The sequence below is a fragment of the Catharus ustulatus genome, chromosome 1 (assembly GCF_009819885.2).
Source record: "Catharus ustulatus isolate bCatUst1 chromosome 1, bCatUst1.pri.v2, whole genome shotgun sequence".
NCBI classification, from domain to species: domain Eukaryota; kingdom Metazoa; phylum Chordata; class Aves; order Passeriformes; family Turdidae; genus Catharus; species Catharus ustulatus.
The window spans coordinates 74,087,295-74,110,509 of NC_046221.1; the positions used below are offsets into that span (position 1 = coordinate 74,087,295).

Below are 23,215 nucleotides of genomic sequence, written 5' to 3' on the forward strand. Positions count from 1 at the left end.
GTCATGGATGTGTAAAGAGTTTTTTCTTTCTGCACTACTCTGATGCAACACCATCCGTTCTCACAGCCAGTGAACACACAGTTTAAATCAAGATTTAAGGGGGTTTCTGTTTCAGCTTCCACAGACAAGATTAATTTTACTTGAGGAAGTTAATTCTGTTAGGTACATACTGGGGCTTTTTTCTGTGCTGAATGCTTGAAGTATACGAATTAATGTGTTCTAGTGGGTCCTACAAGGAAATAAGGTAGCTTTTCTCCATCTGATTGGGATCCCAATTAGGACACAGGGAACAAAATAATAGAGTACTATCTGAAGCAAATCTGTTTTCTACTTTAAAAGAATGCTTACCTGTGAGTTCTACCAACTCTTGCTTAAGTTTTCTTCTAAAACTGAACTGCCTGAAAGAATCTTTCTCTATATATGTTTATTGAAGGGTAACCTTTGCCTCTTTTTAAAAGAAACTTTAAGGTAATTATGATTTTTGTATTTGCTTTTACTGTTGTTTGCTTAAAAATGAATTTCAGTGCTTTGTTAACTGTAAGCTCTAAAATATTTTGATGTTTTGCAGGAGCCAAATAATGGAAATATTGAGATTCATAATGTTGGTAGCTTGTGCTTAAAGATCTCTGCCATGTCTCTGAAATTGTATCTGTCCATTCCAGTTTCAAGGGAATGTTTTTTAATGAGAACAACCTGTATCAGTAGTTAATGCTTACTTGTGTGTTACATTCAGACATAGCTTTACATGGAGAAACTTACTTTATAAAAAGGGTTTGTTAAATTGGGATTTTAAATAAAGGTAGTATAGCAGTGTGGAGGGGCACTTGGACGTATTTTCAGCGTCACCAAAAATGTGATAATGACCAAATGATCCATGAAATCAGGTGAAGACTGAATTAAACAAAACAACCCCCCAAAATCCTCTTGAAATCAAGTCTGGCTATATTTTTCTACCTCCAAAACTGCTCTTTTGAAGTGTTACAGTAAACAGTGGGTATTTGGAAGCCTACCATCAAAAAAAGACATCCAACACACTAAGAGCCTAAGGAGTATTTTAGAAAACTGGCTCAGGCTTTATGATGTGTATATTTATCTTTTTGTGAGAATGAATATGTAAGAAAAAATTGCTGTTACAGTTGAGTGAGGAAATATAAATTGTGAATCAAAGATGTGACCTTCTATGACACTGCAGACACTTGAGTATTGAATTACTTGGGCCTTATTCACCATAGCCTGGAAGATGGAGCACATTGTCTGGGCTGTAGGCTACCCAGAAAGGTATTGCAGAGGCTCTCAGATGGGTGCCTTACCCTGCCTTACGGTGGTGAGGGACAGTGGAGGTAGGGAAGGGAAACTGCTCTGTGCTTTTGTTGTCCGCTTATTCCTCTTCAATTTAGTATTTGCAGAGTTTTGTACAAAAAAGCAGCATTTTTTCCCTTATATGGCCTGCCAACTGGGGCTAATGTGGGATGCAGGCTTTAAAGAACCAAGGCGTATGAGGACATACCCTGAACATGCAGAATTAGGTCTTTTGTTAGGAGGAGATGGCATCCTGTCCTGCTGCCAACACAGAGGTTTGTGTTGGGAATTAAGGGAACTAAATTACAGCAAAGTCATCTTTATTCTTCCTGCTGGTTGTTTGTTTTTTTTCCTTGAGGTTATTTTCAGTTGAAGTTGTTCTCTGGAATATTTAACTACCCAGTCGTACACCTGGCTGTGCCAGCCCGAGAAAGAGATTTGACCTGGGAATAAGTGGGCAGGAGCAGAGGAGGACAGGACAGCTCTCTCCAGCTATACTGGCTTCATTTTTCTTGCAGTATTTGTAACTGTGGAAGCCTCTTATTCTGCTAGCTGCTGCCCCCGTGACAGCTGTTTTTTGTATAAAATACCTCATTAAATATATTTGCTGTGCTGGTCCCAAGTATTTTTGGAAAATATGCTTTTAGTTACAAGTGAGTTTTTATAGGTGGCAAGGGTACAAGTGAACGACTGATACACAGATGACCTCAAATACGAGAACTGGAGAGTTGTTGCCCATCTGTATTCTTCAGGTTTGTGAGTTTCTCCCTAGCAGTTTTTGGTTTGTCTTTTGAGCTCTTTTTTTTCTGTACAGTTTTTCTCGACAGTTCTTTTTTTTTTTTTTCTCTACAATTCTCTACAGAATCTATTGCTGTTTATTTTCCAAAAGAATTTGTGTGCTGAGGAGGTTTCATTTTAAATCTGCAGTTCCCCATATTGCAAAGAAGCAGAATGCTGATAGTTTTCAGGAATAATTTTTTGTCTCTATTAATTATTAGAGTGAGTCAGCAGATGAAAAATAAAGGTGTCTTATACAAATGAAAAGTGACTTGGCTTTATAGTAAAAACAAATATACGTTCACAAGGCTTCAGCAGAGGGTGTTTGCAGGTTTGCATATCGTAAATGCTAAAGAATGTCCACTACTTGGTTAGTCGAGGCTGATGTACGAGCACAGAGAACTTCGTTCTGAAGTGAATGTCAGTATTTCAGGCTGCAGTAATTGATAAGTTCAGTGAGTTTTGAGTCCCATGGGAGCTTAGAGAAATGCTTGCTTTGTGAACGGCGTGCAAGTATGGCTGGTGGTGGAAAAGGTGAAGGGAAGGTGATTCCTTTTAGCACAAGGATTTCTTATTGGATCTCAAAGTATCTTTGCACAAATGCTGTGTATGCTTACATTGCGACTTGATGCTTTTAAGCATTTTTCTGCGCTTCCCAACTTGCCTATTGCAGTTCTTTAGAAGCTGGAGAAGTGGGATTGGCCCGGGCTCTGTGTGCGCCGCGGTGCCGAGAGCAGTGCAGGACCCTGGAGAGCGCCCGGCGGCCAGAGGGGAGGGCATTCTTCCGCGGGGCGGGATTCTACTCGTGTAGAATGTGTAGAATCTGCTTTTGACATGAGTAAAATCTGCATTTTAAATGTGTAGGATCTGCATTTTGCATGTGTAAAATGTAGATTATGCTAGGCGGTTGAAAAGTATTCAGCTACGCATTATAGTCAACTTGCTAGCATAACTAGGTAGTGCTTTTGAGCTCAAAATGTTCTGATGTCTTTAAAAAAAATCGACAACAAAACCTACAAATTTGAAAAGGTGGGAAACTATAAATTGATTATTTGACTTCTTTATGCCTTTTACGAAAGTATTGCTTTATGCTTGGAAGGTTGTGGTCTTTTTTTTTCCTTCAAACTGAAGCTATTGGTAAATTTGAGTTCAGAGTCTTATGCGTTCAACAGATGTACTCGTTGTTATATGACATAGTTCTTGTTTATTTTTAATTATGGCTTTCAATAAGCACATGTCACTTAATATAAGAAAAGCAATTTCTGCCAACTTTTTAAAACCTTCCTTATTCATTCTAGTTTCTGTAGAGCATACGTCAAACTTGTTTTGGGTTTTTTGTTAAAGGATATTTTTTGTCCTCTGTGTGTATATATAATACATTTGCAAACTAGTTTTTCAAGAGTGCAGCTGGAAATTGTTTTTTATTCCATCCTCATCCCTGTGTGGTCTACATTAATATTTGTTGTATTACTTTAAAGTATGGTTCTTGCCCCTTTTGTTGTTAAAGGCAGAATTGTCATGCTTGTATTGGTATTTTTGCTTTAGTAGTGTAGTTTTATTGCAAATGGCTTTAAAAATACCTCAGGGGGCCTTCAGCCTTGGTTTGGGAGTGAGGGAGGGCTTCAGTAAGACAGAAGACTGCTGTGGCAAGCTGCCTTCCATGTACTTGTGTTCTCTTAAGTGCCACTTTTCCCTTTACCCTGACCTGTGAAAACTGGTAGGATGTGTTTTATTAGACAGTCTCAGACTGATGTTCTTTCCCCAAACGTTTCCCATAAAACTTTTAATATGCAGAATCTGTCTACAAAATCTCCAAGAAAAAAGCAGTGATAGGAAACCACTCCCCTCCTTTTATGTATTTATTTATTTATTTTGGTGTTATTCAAGATGCAGATGTCTGAGGGAATCTGCTACTTTTGGTGGTGCAAAAAATAATTAAACAGCCCATATTGAGATGAACATTTATACATATACAGTATAACAGTTGTGTTTGAAGAAGACTTGCTGGTAGAGTAGTGCTGAATGACACAGAAATCAAGAAATATATGCAAGAGGATTTGCAGATAACTCCTGAGAACAGGCATAGGTCCTCCAAATGCTGTTACCAAGTGAAATAATGCACAGCAAGGTCACTCAGGGTTTCTTGTTGTTGGGCTTTGTTTTTCTGAGTTCTGAATTTTTAGCTGCATGCATCCTGAGTGGATGTAATGCTAAATTTCTACTCCATGTTTTGCCTCCACTTGGCTAACAAGTGGTAGTGAAAGGTGGTGTTTTGTTTTCTCTTTCATGCCTCAAAACAGTAACTGTTTTTTAATGAAGTGCTCTTGTTGTTCTTATCACTGCTATCCCATTGTCAGTGTTGTTCTCAGGTATGTTTTCTTTTCCTGGGAAGCTTGTGGATACAGTTTAAGGATAATTCAGAGAAAATTGCAGAGGCTGACACTGGGGTGACTGATTTGCAGTATGTTCAAGTATTGGAACACTTGATGTTTCATTGATGCTTTGCAGGCCATAGTCAAATTTCTCCCTGAAAAATCCTGGCAAAAGAGACTTTTCTAGGTAGGCAGGGTAATTTTGATTATCAAGTGATGTTAAAAAGAAAATTAAGTATTCTTTGAGCTCTTTGCCTCAGGTTTGGATGTGCTTTAGTGAACCACATTTAAAATTTAAAACAGTTGTCATTTGTTATTATAATCCCTAACATGTTTAGTGAAGATGTTGAACATTAAATAATTTTAAACAGCTGGTTTGAATTACAAAAGCCACTTCAGTGCCCGAGCAAGTGGAACTACTGTAGTTCAAGTTGCATTGTCTGGCAGCATAACATACTTCAGTAGAGAAAGAAAATGAAAGTTTGGGAAAGAGGAAAAGGGAATTTATCATTTTCCCACTTTGACATGTTGAAGTCAAGATAAGGATTTGGAGTTTCCTGTGTTCAAGTAGTGGGTGAAGATATGAGAGTTACTCAAATTGGCTGGTATGTCTCTTGTATAAATTACAGCCTTGTGCAGTCAATAGGTGTGGGCTGTGATAGATTCCTGTGTGCAGGAATGACTTGAGTGCATTTCCTGACTAGTGTAGCTCTTTAAAAATCTAAATTAGTAAAAGAATAGGGTAAGGACTGCTAACATCATCTTAGATGTTGTAGAGCTGCTGTATCATGCAAAGTACTGTCAGACCACCCAACTTCTATTTGCTTCTCTGCCCTAAGGAAAAGGATCATTTTTTATGTGTGGACAAATTGTACAGTCACAGCTTTGACAGTTAAATTACAAAATACACAACACTGTTTAGTTGAAAAATATTAATCAGCCAGAAGCACAGCAGACATTCTTGTCTATTTTTTTTTTTTCTGTAAAAGATACTTACCAAAGCCATTGATGCTTATTGAAAATGCATTTCCAATGGATTTTCTTCATCTTAATCAACAGACTTGGCAGTATTAGTGAAGCATGGTCCCTCTAAAAGAAATTACTAATGTACCTTGAGGTCCTTGTTTTGACACTTCGTTGTCCTTAAAAATATATTCCTGCCAGTGGGGCATATTCCATGCAGTATTTTGTGCATGTTTTATTGCGTATTTGAAGAAAGAAAAATATAACAGAGAAATGTTACATTTTGTGTGAAGAACTGTATTGTGTTGAGGTACAAGTATGTTTTTCTTTGCCTTAGAAATAATGCTGAGAGATTATAACTTCAGAGGCAATGCAACTTAGATGTAGATTACTTGGGGAAAATGAATGCTGCATTTAATTATGTCAGCTTTCCTGTTAATTGTTGAGAGACCTGATCCAGCCTGGTGCTGTGAATGTAGCTTCTATGGCATCAAAAAGAAGGTTTGAAGAAAAACAGTGAACAAATTACAGACTAACTTGAAAGGAGGGAAAGGCTCATGTGAAGAAGATTTGGGCTTGGGTGGCTCATTGCAACTGTTTTAGTCTTTGCACTGATGTGGCTGCTGGTGAGGAACTTGTGGCTAATAGCAGGATTTTTTGGTATTGTTTTGATAGATATGAATACAACAAAAGAATGAAAGGGTCTCTTCATCCCATTTGCCACCAGCTGGGAGCTTAACTTTCTCCCTGAGAATTCAGAGTGAGGGGAGAGAACCACCAAAAAACCCTTGTCTAATCTGCATGTATCACTTTATTCTGGAAAAGTAATTAATTGCAGTCAGAAGCTCCTTGCTGCTTTTCTTTCTTTAATCTCCTAGACTTTAGGAAAAGTGTCTGCTGGTTCTTCCTTGCTGTCTCTCAGATCAATTGCACCCCTGCATCTTCTCACTTGCTTCTCTGCTTGTGTACAACATCCAATGATGTGAGAAGCTCTGAAGTCTCCTGGAGCCCCCTGCACCACCTTGGCTGCTCATTTTCTACTTGCTCCCTTCATTTAGACAACTTGCATTTAACAGACAGTGAGTAGCTTAGCGGATCTTTAGTAGTTTCCTGTTTCCGGGATCTGAAAAGGGTCTTTGTTTTAAGAATCCACGCCAGCTTTGTGATTTTTGACTCCAAACTGAACAAAAATATTTTATTGGAGTAGTTTAGACTGAGAGTTGGACAGATCATTATTGGCTCTGTATAGTTTAGGAGATGGTGACAGAAGGGGGAAAATGTCAGAAGAAAGGAATAAATCGGAGTCTGATATATAGCTTACTAGTTGGGCTGAGTCTATAGAGGAGGTGATTTGGCTGTCTGAACCGTATTAGGATTCCAGGATTCTGTTGTAACAAGTGATGTGTTTGGGTGGGCAGAAAGAAATGACAAGTGGCAAATAGGTTGCAACGCGCTTCTCTTATCAGCAAGACTCAGAGTGAGTTTCTTTCCTCTTGGTGGGATAGGCAATGACTTAACAGAATGAAGTAGAGTAATGCAGTCAGAATTTGAGCAAAGCTTGTGTTTTGCCCTGTGAAAGTAAGGACTGTGGAAGGTACTGCACTAAGGGATTGCCTGAGAAAATCTCACAGGACGCAAAAATATTGAGCTATACTTGGCTCAAGTTTTCTTGACAGAAAGACATAAGATACATTTTCAAGTGACAGTTTGTTTATCCACTTTTTGGATCGCCAGGCGCCTGAGGGCAGAGATGTTTTGGCACTAGTTGTAAATACTTAGAGATGGCTCCTCAACCTCAAAAGTGTGTATGCTTAATACATTTCTATTTTGCTTCTCTTGACAGGCTGTGCCTTTTAGGTTTTTTTACGAGCTAGTGCTTAATCCAGTTTTTCCTTTTGTCCTGTTTTTTTTTTTTCCTTGTGAGGAAGAAATTGTTATCGAAATCGTTAACCTTGTTGTTTCCACACCTTGAGAAATTTGCATTCAGTTGAGTGCAATTAGGAGCTTTCCAAAGCCTCTGTACCTGTGTGGAAGTATTTGTAAGCTTGAGGACAGAATATTTTTCACAACATTGTGTCACAGTGATGACACACAAAGTCATGCATTCAAGGAGCAGTGTAAGCTAAGGTAGAGGCAGAAGTGGCTGTGAGGGATGTGGCAGGAGCAGATGCTTTGGGAGCTGCCTGTCTGGAAACCGTGGGATGGTGTTGAGCAGTAGGACATGTTGGGCCCAGAAAAGTGGTTTAATGTAACGTAGTCAAACTGTGGTTGAAAGTATCTTTTTTTCTTTTCTTTCACTTGTTCTGTAGATACTATAGTCTAAACATTAAATTCGAACTATGTTGATTGAACTCTTTTTTTTTTTTTTTTTTTTTTTTTTTCTGTGAGCAAAGACTGGGGAGTTTAAAACAAAGAGAATTGGCTAGTGCAGAAAACCGACTAGGTTACTAATACTTTAATTAGAAGAACAGAGAAGATGTTAAGCTATAGAATTGTGGCACTGGGAGCATGCAACAAGTATCTGATAGAAGTAACTGCTTTGTTTAGTAGGGTGTTTTAGTCTCATCAGTTTTAGGCATGAGTAGTTCATATTCTCTTATCAACCACAATTCCATCAAAAGAAAAAGCCCTGTGGAAAAATAAAACTGATTTAATAAAATGAGCTCTGTCACTGAACTTAGTGGTATTTCTGTGATTGTGAGTTCATTTATTTAAATTGATGCAGGAACTCTGAATACTTAAAAAATAAACAATATTTACAGATATTCCAAATCTCCTGGAATCTCACTTGTAGACATAAAAACTTGTAAGTTCCCAATTAACAAAAACTTTGGTTCATTTGAATGTGAGTACTACACATCTTGAAATGTTGTATTTTGTTATCTCATTTTTTTATGTAGATTTCTCTCCAAGTATCTCAAATGAGAAATTGCTATAGTAATGTTTAAATTAGAGTTGGAGTTGTTGCATCTATGTTTCAGTAAGGAAAATGGGTAGAATTGGAAGTTATGTTGAAGTTGCATGCAGATCTGAATTTTCTTTGGGTTAGTAATACTGTATTATCTTTCAAAAATTTTTTAGTGTGTACCTTTTTTTCCTCTGGTTTTCCTGGCCCTTTAAGATTTTTTTGTTTTAAAAAACATCTTTCAGAGTTTCGATTGGAATTAGAAGTTATGTGATAGGGAAGCCTTTTATATTTACTTGCTGTATGGTGGCTTCCTGTGTCTGTTCAGCTACTGGAATTCTGAAAATAACATGATAAACTTAATGTATATATTGTCATTTAAAAGCGCTAACTAGATTCTTAAAGAAGCTCTTTCTTTTAGAGAGAGGTGTGTATTTGCATAGGTAGTCTGAGCCTTCCAGGTTGTTAAGACATCCCTTTCTTCATTGGTGAATAGAGGTGATGTTTGGCTAAGGCGGATAATTAGCTAGTATTTAAATAACTAAGCATCTTGGACAGCACTAATAGTCCTTTGTCAGAACTGAGCCTCATTCAGGCTCAGGTCACACACTTACCTCAGCCAATATTCATATTTACCTCCAGGAGGCATGACACGAACCCTGCAGCTTGTTTTTTGCTTGGCAAACATGGACAGTTTCCAATGTACCTGTTATTAAGCATATTTGTATCTCTAACCTGACATCAGAAGATGACAGGGAAAGAAAAAAAAATCTAAAAGGGAATATAATAATTTCTGAAACATAATGCTTCAACTATTCTGCTTTTGCCACTTTTTTTAGAAGAGAAATAGCCTTCTGTGCTCACCACAACATCTTTGTTCTTTTAAAAGAAGGTTTCGGTTTCTAGGCAGAGTATAATAGGCCCAGATTTTATGGCAAACTTGGAGAGGAAAAAAGCAGTTTGGGATTTATTTTTATTATAGGATGGCTTTCTCTTAGCCGACTGGCTTGCATTTTCCTGAACAAACTTTCACTCTGTCATGCAACCAGCCAGTAGAGGGTAGTATGTTCATAGCGACGTTGCATTGTCTGAATCTTCTGTCACAGATGTAGCTTACAAACAAAACTGGCCTGATTCAGTGGTCTTTTGAAGCCATCTAATAAACCCCTGAACACCAGACATGAGTTGCTGAGACATAATGGTTATATGAAATTCTGAATTTGTCATGCAGTGACTCTGAGCAGGATTTCTGGGGAAAAAAGCTTGTTGGAAGCAGGAATTGATTATGGATTATGGGGATGTCTGTGGTTGTTGCTCCCATTCCCTAACAAATGAAAAAAATATTGATTCTGATAAGTGTAATCTGCCTAACTTTATTTTTCTCGCTCTCTCTTAGTGTTGTGCTTTGCCTTTGCCAGCCGGCTGCTGTCATGGATATACCAGTCTTCATACTCGCAGGGCTCCTTGTGCATTGTGTTTTCTTGGTCTCCATTTTTGACATCTACTTCAGCTCTCCCCTCGTCCATGGAATGACTCCTCAGCAGACTCCACTGCCACCTCCAGCAAAACGTCTCGTGCTTTTTGTTGCTGATGGTCTGCGAGCAGATTCTCTGTATGAATTGTACAGCAATGGCACACCCCGGGCACCTTACCTGCGGTAAGTCCAAAGCTCTACTGAGCTACAAGGTTTTGCTTCTGGAAGCAGCTCTACACAATGTTGAGAAAAGAACTGCCTTCCTTCTGCCTTCGAAGTAACAAATTTTGCAGAGTTACACTGTGCAGAAATGTGTGAGTTTGGGCTGGTGTCCCTTGTCAGGAAAGCTGTTAAAACTAGGACGGTGTAAATTGGGTCCATATTGTCCCTTGAACTCTACAGATAGCCAGTAAGTGAGAGGGGAGTGAACTTTCTCCATTCACATCAGCATGGTATCAATTCTGAAGCCTTGCAGTCGCTAATTTAAACTGCTTCCTGGACGCTCAGTTTAAGAGTAGTAGTACATTAACGTACTTGTCTTCTAATTCTAAGCGAGTGACTAAACTTTTAAAGGAGTGATTAAAAGAGATGTCCTGAATGGATCTAACAGCAGGCTGCCACTTCCTCTTCATTCCACCCTTCCTACATGCATGACCCTGCTGCTTCCCTTGTGCTCTCTACAATGTGTGTCTAATTGCTTAAAGGAATTATTTAGTTTAAGGCTGTGAAAAAGTAATCCCGCTAAAAAAGTGTTAAAAGTCATATCTTGTATGTTTAGAACTAATTTTTGTTAACTTTCCCTGTCTCTGTATATCAAGATAGTTATTTAAGTATAAGACAGTTGATTTCCTAGACTGGAAAAAAGACTGTATTAAACAAGACTACTTTTCTGTGATGATAGAATTGGTCTGGCTTGACTATCAGAGCAAACCTAACTAATCAGTCATCTGAAGCTCTTAGGGCTTTTGCAGTCCACTGCTGTAAAAGTAGTACAGAAAAGTGAGGAGTCCTTGCTACAGTGCTTGCCAGCTCATATGGGCTTACTCGTACTGCTTCTGCTGCTGTTACTGTTTTTATAAGGTGCTGTCTGCCACTGGAAGGTGTTTGCCACATCAGTGTGAGTTTGCCATGTCTCTTCTAGTTGTGGACTTCACACTTACTCCAGAGCAGTTTCTTTTCCTTGCAGTGAAACTTGGTCTTTTGCCCCACCAGCCAACACCATCAAGTGAATGCTGTAATGGCCCCATCACTAGGAGCAGGGGTGATTAGCAGCCAGGAAAAAGTTATAATGTGTATTTTTTAGACTAGGTGATTTGAGTCTTTAAGTTTCAGCCACTCAGCATTATCATGCCTATCTAGAGAAAATTAAACCATGCATTAGCTTGTCTACTACTGGAAAATTGCCACTTTTGCTTTCTCTGCTTTACCTTGTTTGTGAAGTTAGGGACTTCCTATTTCAAATTCTGTGGAATTAAAGCATTGTCACTGGTGCTGCAAGTATATGGGTGAATGGAGTGGAAGAACAGCCTTGTAACAAGCAAAGATGCTGGTAGGTTGCCAAGTGCAATAAAATACCAGTAGAGGTGCAAAGTGCCACTTATATTTTGCTCCTCTTATTCTGCGTAGAAGTACATATGTGTGTGAGCATGTATATGTGACAAATGATGAAAAGAAAAAAGCATACAGCGTGCTGTGCCTTTTGAAATGTGGAGAATCACACAGCCCAGAGCATGTCTTCAGATCTATTATGTGAGCTGACACAATTTTGAAGCAATAGGTTCAGTGTTTTGTCCCTGAACCTTTGAGCTACACAACCTCCATAAATTAACTTTGTAAATAGGTTGACAAGATCATGTGTTAGTTTCTGGAAATGTTTCCTTTTTTATTCTGCCAAGTTATTGCTATCTGAACATTCCTTTTTCAATAATACTAACTCAAAGTATATGTAATTTGATATAAAGATTACTTTTTTGCATGTTCATTCCTAAGTTACAAGTGTTCAGTCCCTTACCTGCTTTATAGTGTGGAGAGCTGGGCTGAAAGGATAGTGCAGGAGGGAATCTTCCCCAGTGACTTGCAGCTGTACTGATTATCAAGGAGTGGAAGCACCTGAGTCTGCCCAATCAGTTTGGGAGATGAAAGGAGTGGGTTAGGTGGCCATGGTTATAGGCACTTGCAGTTGGAGTTTGAGACCCGTAGTCTGCTGGAGTAAGAGCAGGAATCTGCTGGCTGTGAGGAGGTAAGGGATGTGGGGTCATGTAAGGGACAGCTATGGTTAGAAGATGTTGTGTGAGAGCAAGTCGGGATTAGGTGGCTGGGAAAGGGACAGCTTGGGGTTACCAGTCATGCAGAATGAAAGGAGTCAGAGCTATGTGGAACTGCCTGTAAGAAAGGGAATCAATGTTGTGTGTAGCTGCTAATAAGAGGAGAAGTCAGAACTATCAGAGAGGTCTATGAAGGAAGGAGTCAGAGTTATAAGAGAGAAAGGCCTCTAAAAGAAGGCATGGAGAGTTTGCAAATAAAGGATTGGTGGGAATGCCAGTTAAAGCAACAGCCCTATCCATCTCGACTTAACTGTGACATTATAGTAGTGGGCAACATAACAGCCAGATTATTAGTCTTATCCAAGTGGAGTACCTTGGGAGCTGCTGCTTTGTTAATGAGGAAAGATTGTCTTTAAATGAGCAAGAGCCATTCTTGTAGTAATGTGCTATTAAAAGAAGCAAAGTTTTCGTAGGTATATGGAATTAAAAATAAATATCCATTAGGCTTGAAGCAGACTGTTGGATAATACATGTATACCAAGTACATAGTCTTCCATAATGTTCTTGAAAAATCTGTTTTTCAGCAGTGTTCTCATAGCTGTGGGGACCGGTAAGTGATCTGAATTGCTGCAATGGTGATTTTAGGGAAGATGTTTTCTTTCTTGTCTGTCACACTTCAGCCATATTACTATATCATATTAATACTTACAGTTGTTATTATGGGTAGCTAATGTTTCTACTGTCATGGAAATTAATTTTTTTCAGTGGTTCTTCTGAGTAAAGGCACTGAAGTAATTCTAAGTATCTCAATGAATTTTGAATAGGCAAATGACAAATTTATATGCCCTTTTTTCTGCCTGGTATGTGTTATTGTTGATTTCAGATCCTGAAGTCATCCTGTTGTTGACAAAGGTAAAGAATTACTTTCCAATTCAATAGAAATCAAATTCTAATTAAATCAGTTCTCTACCTGTTGTTACAGTGAAGTCTGAGGAGAGCTGCCAGTGTTTTAAGTCTTTCATGAGTGTTAGTGTAATATATCCTTATCAGTCTGTAGTGAGAAAAATAAGAAACCACTTTGACGAATACAGTAATTTCACGAATACAAGCCGCACCAATTTGACTAAGATTTTGCTCCTAAACCGGAAATGCGGCTAATAATCAGGAGCGGCTAATACAACCTCAGAAGTGCCTGCCAGAGTGCTGAGCCGAGCAGCTGCAAAGTCGGCATTTTGCGATTGTTACAAATCGCTACTCTGTTGCACCGCGGGTGGAGCCTGGCTCCCTGTAGGCAGCACGGCGGGCGGGGAGAGAGGCGGGAGAGCTCTCTTTCCTCCTCTGCCACAGCCCAGGGGAGAGATGGGGGAGGGCCCGGCGCCGCCATTGCCGCAGCCCGGGGAGGAGAGGGGGGACCCGGGCCGCCCCTACCGCGGCCCGGGGAGGGGGGGGGAAGCCCGCGCCGCCATTGCTGCGGCCCGGGGAGGGGGGTGGAAGCCCGCGCCGCCATTGCTGCGGCCCGGGGAGGGGGGGGGAAGCCCGCGCCACCATTGCTGCGGCCCGGGGAGGGGGGGGGAAGCCCGCGCCGCCATTGCCGCGGCTCGGGGAGCCGACAGGAGCCCCGCGCAAGCCATTGCCGTGGCCCGGGGAGCCGACGGGAGCCCCGCGCAGCCATTGCCGCGGCTCGGGGAGCCGACGGGGTGCTTTGTCCCCGCCCGCCGCCGCCGCGGCAGGAGCGGGGAAACTCCGTCCCTGCCCGCCGCCGGCGCCACGGGCGCGGGAAAGCTCCGTCCCCGCCCGCCGCCGCTGCCGTAGGAGCAGGGGAAGCTCCGTCCCTGCCTGCCACCGCGGGGCAGCGCCGACCCGGGGTGACCGAGCCCAGTGGCAGCGGCGGCCGGCCCCGAGCTGCAGCACCGGGCTGGGCCACCTGGCCCCGTCGGCAGCCCCTAGCGGGCCGAGCCTGCACAGCCTTAGCTCAGCCAGTAAACCCCGCCCTCCCGCGGTTCTGTTACTAATTGCACGCGGGTCCTCGCTGCGAACGACAAAGCGGCTTATATTCGGGTGCGGCTTATCTATGGACAAAAACCGAAATGTTTGCCAACACTCAGAGATGCGGCTTATACTCAGTGCGGCTTGTATTCATGAATTTACTGTACATAAATCCTTTTTTCTCATCACTTTTTTCAGCACAGCCTAGCTGAGATGAGAGTAGGAATCATGTAGTAGTGTGCTATGTCTCTATATACTTTTATATTCCTCACTGTAGTATTTGGGCTATTCTAGGTAGTTCTGTGAGCTTTCAAGTAAGTCTGAGGATTTAAGGTCTAAGGTGAGTTTAAAAAAGCCCCTAACAAACAAATGGTGAATGCTGCAAGCTTAGAGTGGAGTTTGAAATTTTAGGGTGTTAAAAGGCTTGAACTTAGAATTTATTTGGATTAAAACACATAATAGCTTATGTCATGAACAACAAAATTTAAATTTCCTGGAACTTGACTGTTAAAAACTTCTTTGAATTTGTTCAGTAGATTCTGCTGGTTTTTTCCTAAAAATCAGTATAAGATGTGTCCTGTTGTGTTTTTTTCATTCTTTCCTTGCTCTGACAGTGAGCAGTGAATCTTTCTGTTCTTCCAGAAGATGGAGACAAGAAAACAGCATATGGTAACACTCACCTCTTGCTTCCTGACAGGCTCCAGCTGTTCAGATCCTCGGCAGATGAGAATAGTTTATGAGGCTGTTTCTTAACGCTTGGGCTTTGTCCTCTGCTTTCTTTGCTTTTTCTCTGTTGTAACTATTTACTGTATGTGCATAAACCCTAGACACTTGATGGTGAATGTATTCACTTCAGTGTAATTGCAAAAGATACAAGGTTTACTTAAGGTTTCTTGTTGTTGGCAAGATTATTTGCGCCTTAGATTTATGTGGGGTTGGAATTCTCTTGGTGTTTTTTTCCAAGGTTCAGCACAGATAAAGGCAGACATGATCACAAGAGCTAATTATAATTGAGTATATTTAAAGAGTGAGATAAGATTGAACTAGACGCTTTCAGGCTAAATGGAAAGAACAAAAGAGTAACACCAGGCAGAAACAATCTGTTGGGGGGGAAAAAAAAGCTAGAGAGGAAAGCAGCAGAAAAAAATAGTACCTTAATTTAAAGTGTATTAGAATGCCAGCTGAAGTCATCTGTTTGCAGTGCTGATGGGCCACAATAGTAATGTTCTCTGTGTGGTGCTGTAATATAGAACTACTTGCAGGTTAATGTTCTGCTTGTTTTACTGCACAGCATGTGGTAGTAAAAATCTGTTTTAGCCTGAGTCTTTTTTTGTATTTCCTGCCTCACATCTACCTGTCATTCTTTTTATCTGCAATTTGTTTTACTTTGACAAGTCATGAATGGTAACTGCCTTGAATCCTTTCCTCAGGAGTATTCTAGAGAATAATGGCAGCTGGGGAATCTCTCACACCCGGGTCCCAACAGAATCCAGACCAGGGCACGTTGCACTTATTGCTGGGTTTTATGAAGATGTCAGTGCAGTTGCTAAAGGTAGGCTGGTCCTAAAGCTTTGGGTATTGTCCTTCAATGTACAGTGTTTCAGTGATGTGGTGAGTTTCTGGATGATTATTGATATATACTGTTGTAGTTTGCATGCCAAGATGATATGGAAAATAATAATTTTGGTTGGTTTCCCACTCCAGATATTGATAGCTAGGCAAATAGGTTACATAAATTAATATTTTTAATATTGAGTTAAGCAGCCTGAACCTAAAAAGCAGAAGTATCTTATGGCCTCATGTAACAGTGTTCAATTTTCATTTGGGATGCATGAGGATATGGCCAAGTAGATGTTGCAAGCAACAAATGAACTGCAGTGTCTCAGCTGAACCACTGCTAGCTTGAGCTGGAGAATCGGGCGCAAAAGAAAGAAAAAGCCCCAGGCCCATGTTTTGTCCAGAGCTGTTACTGAGTGTTTGGGGCTTACTTATGCTGAACAACCCTTTGCATGTGTGCTACTGTGCCTTCCCCCAGGCTTCCAGGCCTGAGCATTAGTCATGTGTGTTGGTTTTGGACAGGGGAGGCAAGAGGAATTACTTGATCTTGTCTGTGTTCCTAACGAAGACATTCTTCCTTCTGACAACCATTACAAATGCAGGATTGGCAGGGATACCTAGCTAAGAGCATCTCTGTATTTCTGTTAAGTTCCTTTTCATGGAAACAGAAAATCTTGAAGGTTTTATTGTAAGGAACTGCAACATGAGTTCTGGAAATATGTAGGTGTGTGTCTTATTGCATGAAATGCCAAAAACTGAGTTCAGGCAATAGGAGATACAGAATTGAGGAAAATGTTAGCTGTTTAGAAGGTAAACCAGCTGTGTGCTTTGCATGTTTGAAACCTTGTATAATGAGATGAGCCTGGGTTTTCAGCTCACTCCTTAATGCAAGGAGGAGTAATTATAATAGATGTTTAAATGGAATTAAAATCGAGATGCATAAATTTGAGTTCATTGTAAAATAATACAAGGGGAACCTATTAAAAAAAAAAAACCCAACATTTTGCAGGGAGTAGCAATTTTAACAGTCAATGAGATCTGGCAATTCCATTTAAATGCAGGTGTGTTTGTTTAACAGGATGGAAGGAGAATCCAGTGGAATTTGACTCTGTTTTCAATGAAAGTAAATATACCTGGAGCTGGGGAAGCCCAGATATTTTACCGATGTTTGCAAAAGGTAAGACTTAAATTTATTAATCTTTAACACATAGTTATTGGGTAGTAAAATATAGCCACTTAGCATTTTTTTGAGGTAGAGAGGAAGGTGAAAAAAGTATTTTCAGTGTGTGTATTTCTGAATACTTGATTTCTAGTTTGTGAAATGAAGATGGGATGGAGGAAAAGAATAAGCTTTTGATGAGGGTATTACTATTATCACTCTTTCATTTAGATAGGCTAATTCTGTCAGTATAGTAAAGGAACACACCTTTAGTTATAAGGACATAGTATTTTTTTGCTTTGGTGAGGTTTAAAATGCTGGTTTTGCAAGCCTGCAGCTGTGATTTTTCTTCAAGACTGCAACTCCTAGTGAGCTGGGAGATAAAGTGCAGCTATGCTTTTTCAGTGTCAGAGCTGAAGAAGTAGCTTATTACGGGTTGTCTTGCTTTTACTTGCAACATTAATATGTAAAGGGAAGAACTGCATACAAGCAAGAACTTCCTGGTACTGTTCCTGAATCTGAGATCTTTTGCCTGTGGAGTGCAATGTGTTAAAATCTTGTCAGCCCAGTGCATTTGGTGTTTGAGCATGCAGAGATTGCTGAGCAACACTCCAAACATTTAAAGGTTCTCCAAGTTTAATATTGTTGTTTTGTTGGAAGAATGAGTGCGTGTACACCCTTTCACATAATCTCAGAATAAACAGACTCAAGTGAAAAGGGGGCAGGCTAAGGGCATGTGCTGCTGTTCTGTTCTAGGCATTGATATTGATAAATAAGAAAAATGGGATAGGCAGGATAGGAGTGGAATGTAATATTGGTTTAGAGAAAATATACATCATATTTCTCATGATGATTCTTGAACTTTTTCTGAACTCATGTTTCTGCCCCCTCACATCCTGAAATTCCCCCCATGTCCCTCTTTTCTGCTCTTTCCTTAAGCCTCATAAACTTATGATGAGCTGTAAAAATATCTCCTGATAATTTCCCACGACCTCAGATTACAGTTTGTATTTGGAAATAGTGTGATGGTGGCTGGGGAGAGGGGAAAGGTAGTTGCCCTTGCACAGACTATTTGTGTTTTTAGGGATCTGTTCTTGGGAAAATATTTGGGGAATTCAATAACTTCCCAGAGCCCTGTCCTTCTGTTGGTTTTGTTTGACTAAGATGATAAGCAGAGTACTTGTGAGCAGCTTTGTTATCTGAAGAGATGTGCAAGGATAATACTCTATATGGCTTGTTCAGAGTGATATCAACAATGCAGTTTCCTTTTGCATGGGAGAGGAAAATCTCCCAAAGTTAGCAAAGTTGAGGTGTAGTCACGTATCTGAGAAGTAGATGCTGTGTCAGAAGATGTATCATGATAGATTAATTTATTTTAGAAGAAGATAGTTCCCTCTCAAAGATGCCGGGTGTTATAGTACAGAAGGGAAAGGAATCAAGTGTTTGTTCTTTCTTCACTTTTACAAAAAAGCAAAGGAGGGAGTAGCTTAATTTTGCTCTATGTGCCCCTTTCTTTTCGCATTGGATATTAGTGAGGCCACAGGACTCTTCTTGTGTATATTTTATAATGCCAATATGTTGCAATTTTTGGTTTTTCACCACTTGCATTAGATAATTCATAAAGACTCTGAGACACCTGCTGCTTTGTGGGAAGGATAGAAAAAGCCTTTGTTTCCTCTCATTGTCTATTTTCTCTAGGTACTTTTCTTGAAATATATATTTAAAGAAAATGTTGAGAATTCTATAAGGAAGTAAAAAAAAATGCTCAGATTTTTTTATGTATCAAAGTAGACATACATGAAATCTAAATTTGACCAAGTTTTAATAACTGTGTGATTAGTATTTCAGTCTAAGAAAATGTCTGAAGTATTGTGAACAGGATTAAAAGACATTTGTTTCTAATAGTTAAACTCAAGATACACAGATTCACTGTGCTGATTTTCATCTTATTTTTTATGACTTTTTAGATGATAACCTTGAAATGATCTAAAAATAACATGGTTTGAAAATGCCTATTTTCAGTGCTCCTTAAAACTTCGACTTTCTTTTCTAGACTAGCCAGGTTTTGAGGTCTGACCTGAAAAATCCAGTCCTGTAGTCTTCTGTCAGTAGTCTGTTTTGGAGCATATTCTGGAATATTAAATGTCATGCTGAAAAACAAGCTGAGACTGTTGCTTCTCTGAGGGGAAGTAGATAGTAGTTTGTTGCACCCAGATTGCCTTTTATTTCATAGGTTCCCCTTCGTTTTCTTGGAAGGTTCCAGAAAGGGTAGTGTTTTAACTTGTGTCGGAAGAAGGGTATCATCAAGATCATGGGAAAAACTGGGACAAACCAATGTCAAGATTATTCTGGACAGACAGACCTCTCCAAACCTCTTTTGGTTTAGTTCCTTATTGTTAAACAATGCAGGATTTCACCTATCCTTCACATGGCTCTATTTGATGATGGCTCTCTGATGGCCACGCTCTGTCCTCCTCAGTGTCTGACCATCTTTTGCATTCATTCTTTTTTGCCCTCTTTTGTGCCTGCAAAATTTCCTGGCAAATTCTCTTGCTGGTCTGGACTCTGACCCATGACAAGCTTATCAGAGACATGACCTGCCCTACTAGCAGAGCAAGCCATTAAATTTCTGAGGGATGTAAATCTTATTGTAAGGTGTGATAACTTCATCCCTGATGCTAATATTTGAGTATTGATGCGGAGTGTGAGATATAGTGGCAGAGAAGGGAGCAAAAGCCAAATAGGTGCCATCTTGTTGGGGAGTTTCTGGTACCTCTGGTTATTTCCCATAGTGTAGTGGCATCATCAAACCCAGCAGAGCTCTGTACTTCTAAAAGATATTTTCATCCCTGGCTTTCTTCTGCTTCTCTAGCCCCTCTTTGTTTCCTTTTTCCCACACTTAGTGTTGGCATGCTGTTGTCTCCCCCTTCAAACAATAGAACTAAAATAATATTTCATAGCATTTTGCATAGTAGCATTTCTTATTAAAAAATGAAAATAATTAGTTCTTTTATAAGCTATGCAGGCACTTTGAACACTTTACTGGTATAACTTCATTTTGCTGCCATTTCTCTTGATAGTAGTGCAGGATTGGGTGAATTGTTTTGTTCTGCTTTGGTAGAAATTAGAAATAGGTACGTGGTAGATGTGTTCCTTTGTCTGCAAGCTCTGTGCTGTCATCTGGCTTCTGTGGTGTGGCACTTCTCAAGGAAGGACTTCTCAGGTTTGCTGTGACACTGTGAAAAAACACTACAGCATTCTATCCTCTTAGACTATCAGTCATCCTGGCAGTGATGGACAGAACTTATTTCTTCTTTTGAACTCATTTATCCACCAACTGGAACTCCTGCATTCACTTTTAATGCCTGGCAGTATTTTCTTCCTTTTCTTTCAGACTGAGAGCTGCAGTGAGTGTTCTGTGTTATAAGTAGTAGTAATATCTCCAGGGGCGCAGGGAAGAGCAACACCAGAAAATCTGTGCCAGCTTTCATCTTCCTGGCCTGAAATACCTGCATCCCTCTGTGTGGGTTTGCACATAATCTTTGCTAAACAACTGCCTTATCCTGTGATGTTAGTTCATTCACAAGCCTGGAAGCTTATGCAACTGCATTGTATGATTGTGACATCCGGCAGATTGAGTATATTCTTTCTGGTCATCAACTGATTGAAGAACATTTTACCCTCTGGGAGTTTACATAGTAAGAGTATAGATGGCACCCCTGAGATGTAACAGCTCTGACTGAATTGTTTAATTAAGCTTCACCTAGCTTCGAATCTTTTCAGGACTTCTGAAGATTAATTTCTTGCCAGTCTCTCCCCCCCACTTCTCTGCTTTGTTCCCTTGATAGTGCATAGAGAATGGAGTTGCCTTGTCCAGATGATGTGTTTGCACATCAGTGACCTTGTGCTGCACTTTGTGACTGAACATAGTCCAGTAGTTGTCCCTTTTGTGTTTTGGATGCTTGTTTTAAAGATGCCCACTTTCAATATTGTCTCCCTGAAGTTGTCCACTGGGCTTTAGTAGGTAGAATTCAAATACAGTAACCCTCCTGATGCCTTTGTTGTATGTGATAGATAATATTTTTTTTGTGGAAGAGATCTCATAGATAAGGCCCTGTCTTGAATGATTCAGTTGAATTACCAAAAGCTGAGCATATTTTTCTTAAACAACCTGCCCCCAAAACATATGTTCAAATGAGACTATGAATATGTATCTTTCTTGGTTAGAAGTTTCTTAGTAAAATTATTTGTTTTAAAACCAAATTCTGTTTAATTTGCTTAAACTGGGATTTGGTTTACTCCTATCTGCTTTTCCATATTTTATTTCCTTGCCTGAGCATACTGGATAACATTATTCCTCATTCCTCTGAAGTGCTGATAAGCTAATGAGGTAAAATTTTATCCAGGCTTCCAAAAAGGATTCATTATGGGAAAGTTCAAAATAAGGAGAAAATTTCTTTGACTTCTTTCAGGATCATCATTCTTGATAGGTTTCTTCTCCTGTACATGAAAGTATTTTTGACTATGAGTAAATCAAAAAACCTTATATCTTGTATGCCATCTATGTTGTTTTTGCAGGTGCTACTGGAGATCATGTTTATACATTTTGCTATGCAGCAGAAAGTGAAGACTTTGGAGCAGAAGATGCCGCCAAGCTTGACATCTGGGTTTTTGATCACGTTAAGGTAAGCAGAAAGTCTTGTTATGCTACTACCTGTATATAAAAAGCACAGTTGCATGTTAACTTTACCATGGAACATGTTAACACATTATCATAGAAGGTAAAAAAGTTTTGAAAAACCTATCACTTGGACTCATAAGTAAAAATCTCTTGTATCAGCTTTCATGACTAGTGTAATAGCTTAAAGGAAGTATTTGTCATTCTATGCTAATGAAAAAACTAACACTAATTAAAAAACCCTGTAAATACATTCTTGGCTTTGTTTTGTTTGCCTGTAGTGTGAAACCCATCTTGGAGTACTATAGACCCTTTAAGATCTTGAATGCAATTAGTTAAGGATTTTATAATGTATATTGCAGCATGGTAGAGATGGTAAGTCTTTGTTATGAAAGCAAAATAAGCAATATTATGGACTTATTTTTTTGTCAAGCTTGTACTCTGACTGTAATTGTTCAGTGTGTCTTTTCCTGGTAGATGTAGCTGGCTTCTAATTTTCTGCTGTGGGTCGCACTATGCTGTGGCTACCAGAGCAGTCGGTTTGCTTTGGGGGACAGGATGTGAGACGGGGCAGTTCAGGCCCTGGAGCTGTAAAATTTGTTGATGTGGTGCTCTGCTCAGCTGTCTTGGGCTAGCTGTTTCGTAGCTGTTTTCTGTGACAGTTCTCGCAGTCACGGTTTTCTGTGACGCTCTCACAGTCTTAATATTTGTATTTGTTATTCCATGCTACATCACTTCTTCTGGATGAAGAAATACTGGTAGTGGGCATTGGTGTATAAATCTGTAGCACTGAAGCAATTAAGTGAGATACTTTCTGCATCTCATAACAATGCTGATGGAGTTTCAGACTTAAAACTTTTGTTCCACAAGGTATCTGGGCTGTATGCATTAGTATGTCATAAATCAAATGAAAAAATAAATCAACAAACTAAATGATCATCTATTTAGGAAGTGAAAGGTGGTTCTGCTTTAAATGGTCATGTAGAGTGGAAAAGATCATTATAGTTTGCTGATTTTCAAAGGAAGTGATTTTCTGAGTTTGCAGGTGAAAATATGTGGATTTTTTTCTAAGTGCACTTGTCATGTTGTGTGTTGTAATGCATATGAATAATATAAATCAAATTAGACTGTCAGTTACACTTGAATAGCTGTTGTCATAAAGTTGCACCCTGCTGTCATTTGGAGCTGCACAAGTATATGAGGGTGGTACTACCTTTCTTTTGCTTCAGAACATCTAATGGCATTTATCCTTTCAGGCTATAATGATATGTTTAAAATATATGTCATTTCTGATTACTTTTTCCTTGGACCCAGCACCATTATTTTTAAGACTTATTTTGCCCATCTAAATTCCATACTGTGAATGGATAGGACTTGATTGACTGGTATAAGCCACACATTCCATTAATCATCTCTTCAACTACACATCAACAATTGCTTTGGGAGTGTGAAACTTGAGGCTTACTGAAGCCAAGGTCACTCTGCTATTACAGCTCAAACAATTTTCAGCTGTGCTAGTGAGATTATATGGAAGTAGGAATGACAGTATGCTGGAATCTAAATTCTGCTTTCCTTACTTTTTTTTTTCCTCTCCTTTGTGTTTTATCTCAAGTATTTAACAATATATTGCTGAACTCATATGTTGGCCAATGTGGTGCCTGGATTTCTGCCTCTTTAGGAAGCAAAAGACACCAAATGTACTTCCTCTCTGCTCTGCAGTCCACAGGTCCTAAGCATCCCAAGCACTTCCCGCTTGCCTTCCCGCTTGCCTTCCCGCTTGC

The 23,215-nt window shown here is 39.7% G+C and overlaps 1 protein-coding gene across 1 annotated transcript in view; it reads left to right on the top strand.

The window, feature by feature from the left end:
- PIGN (phosphatidylinositol glycan anchor biosynthesis class N) overlaps positions 1 to 23,215 on the top strand; it is a 102,025-nt gene that overhangs the window by 3,372 nt on the left and 75,438 nt on the right. Inside the window, exons 2-5 of the mRNA XM_033065539.1 lie at positions 9,713 to 9,973; positions 15,471 to 15,592; positions 16,676 to 16,774; positions 21,335 to 21,441. Of these exons, the coding sequence (XP_032921430.1) occupies positions 9,747 to 9,973; positions 15,471 to 15,592; positions 16,676 to 16,774; positions 21,335 to 21,441 (555 nt within the window). The 5' untranslated portion in view covers positions 9,713 to 9,746. The remainder of the gene's footprint in view (positions 1 to 9,712; positions 9,974 to 15,470; positions 15,593 to 16,675; positions 16,775 to 21,334; positions 21,442 to 23,215) is intronic.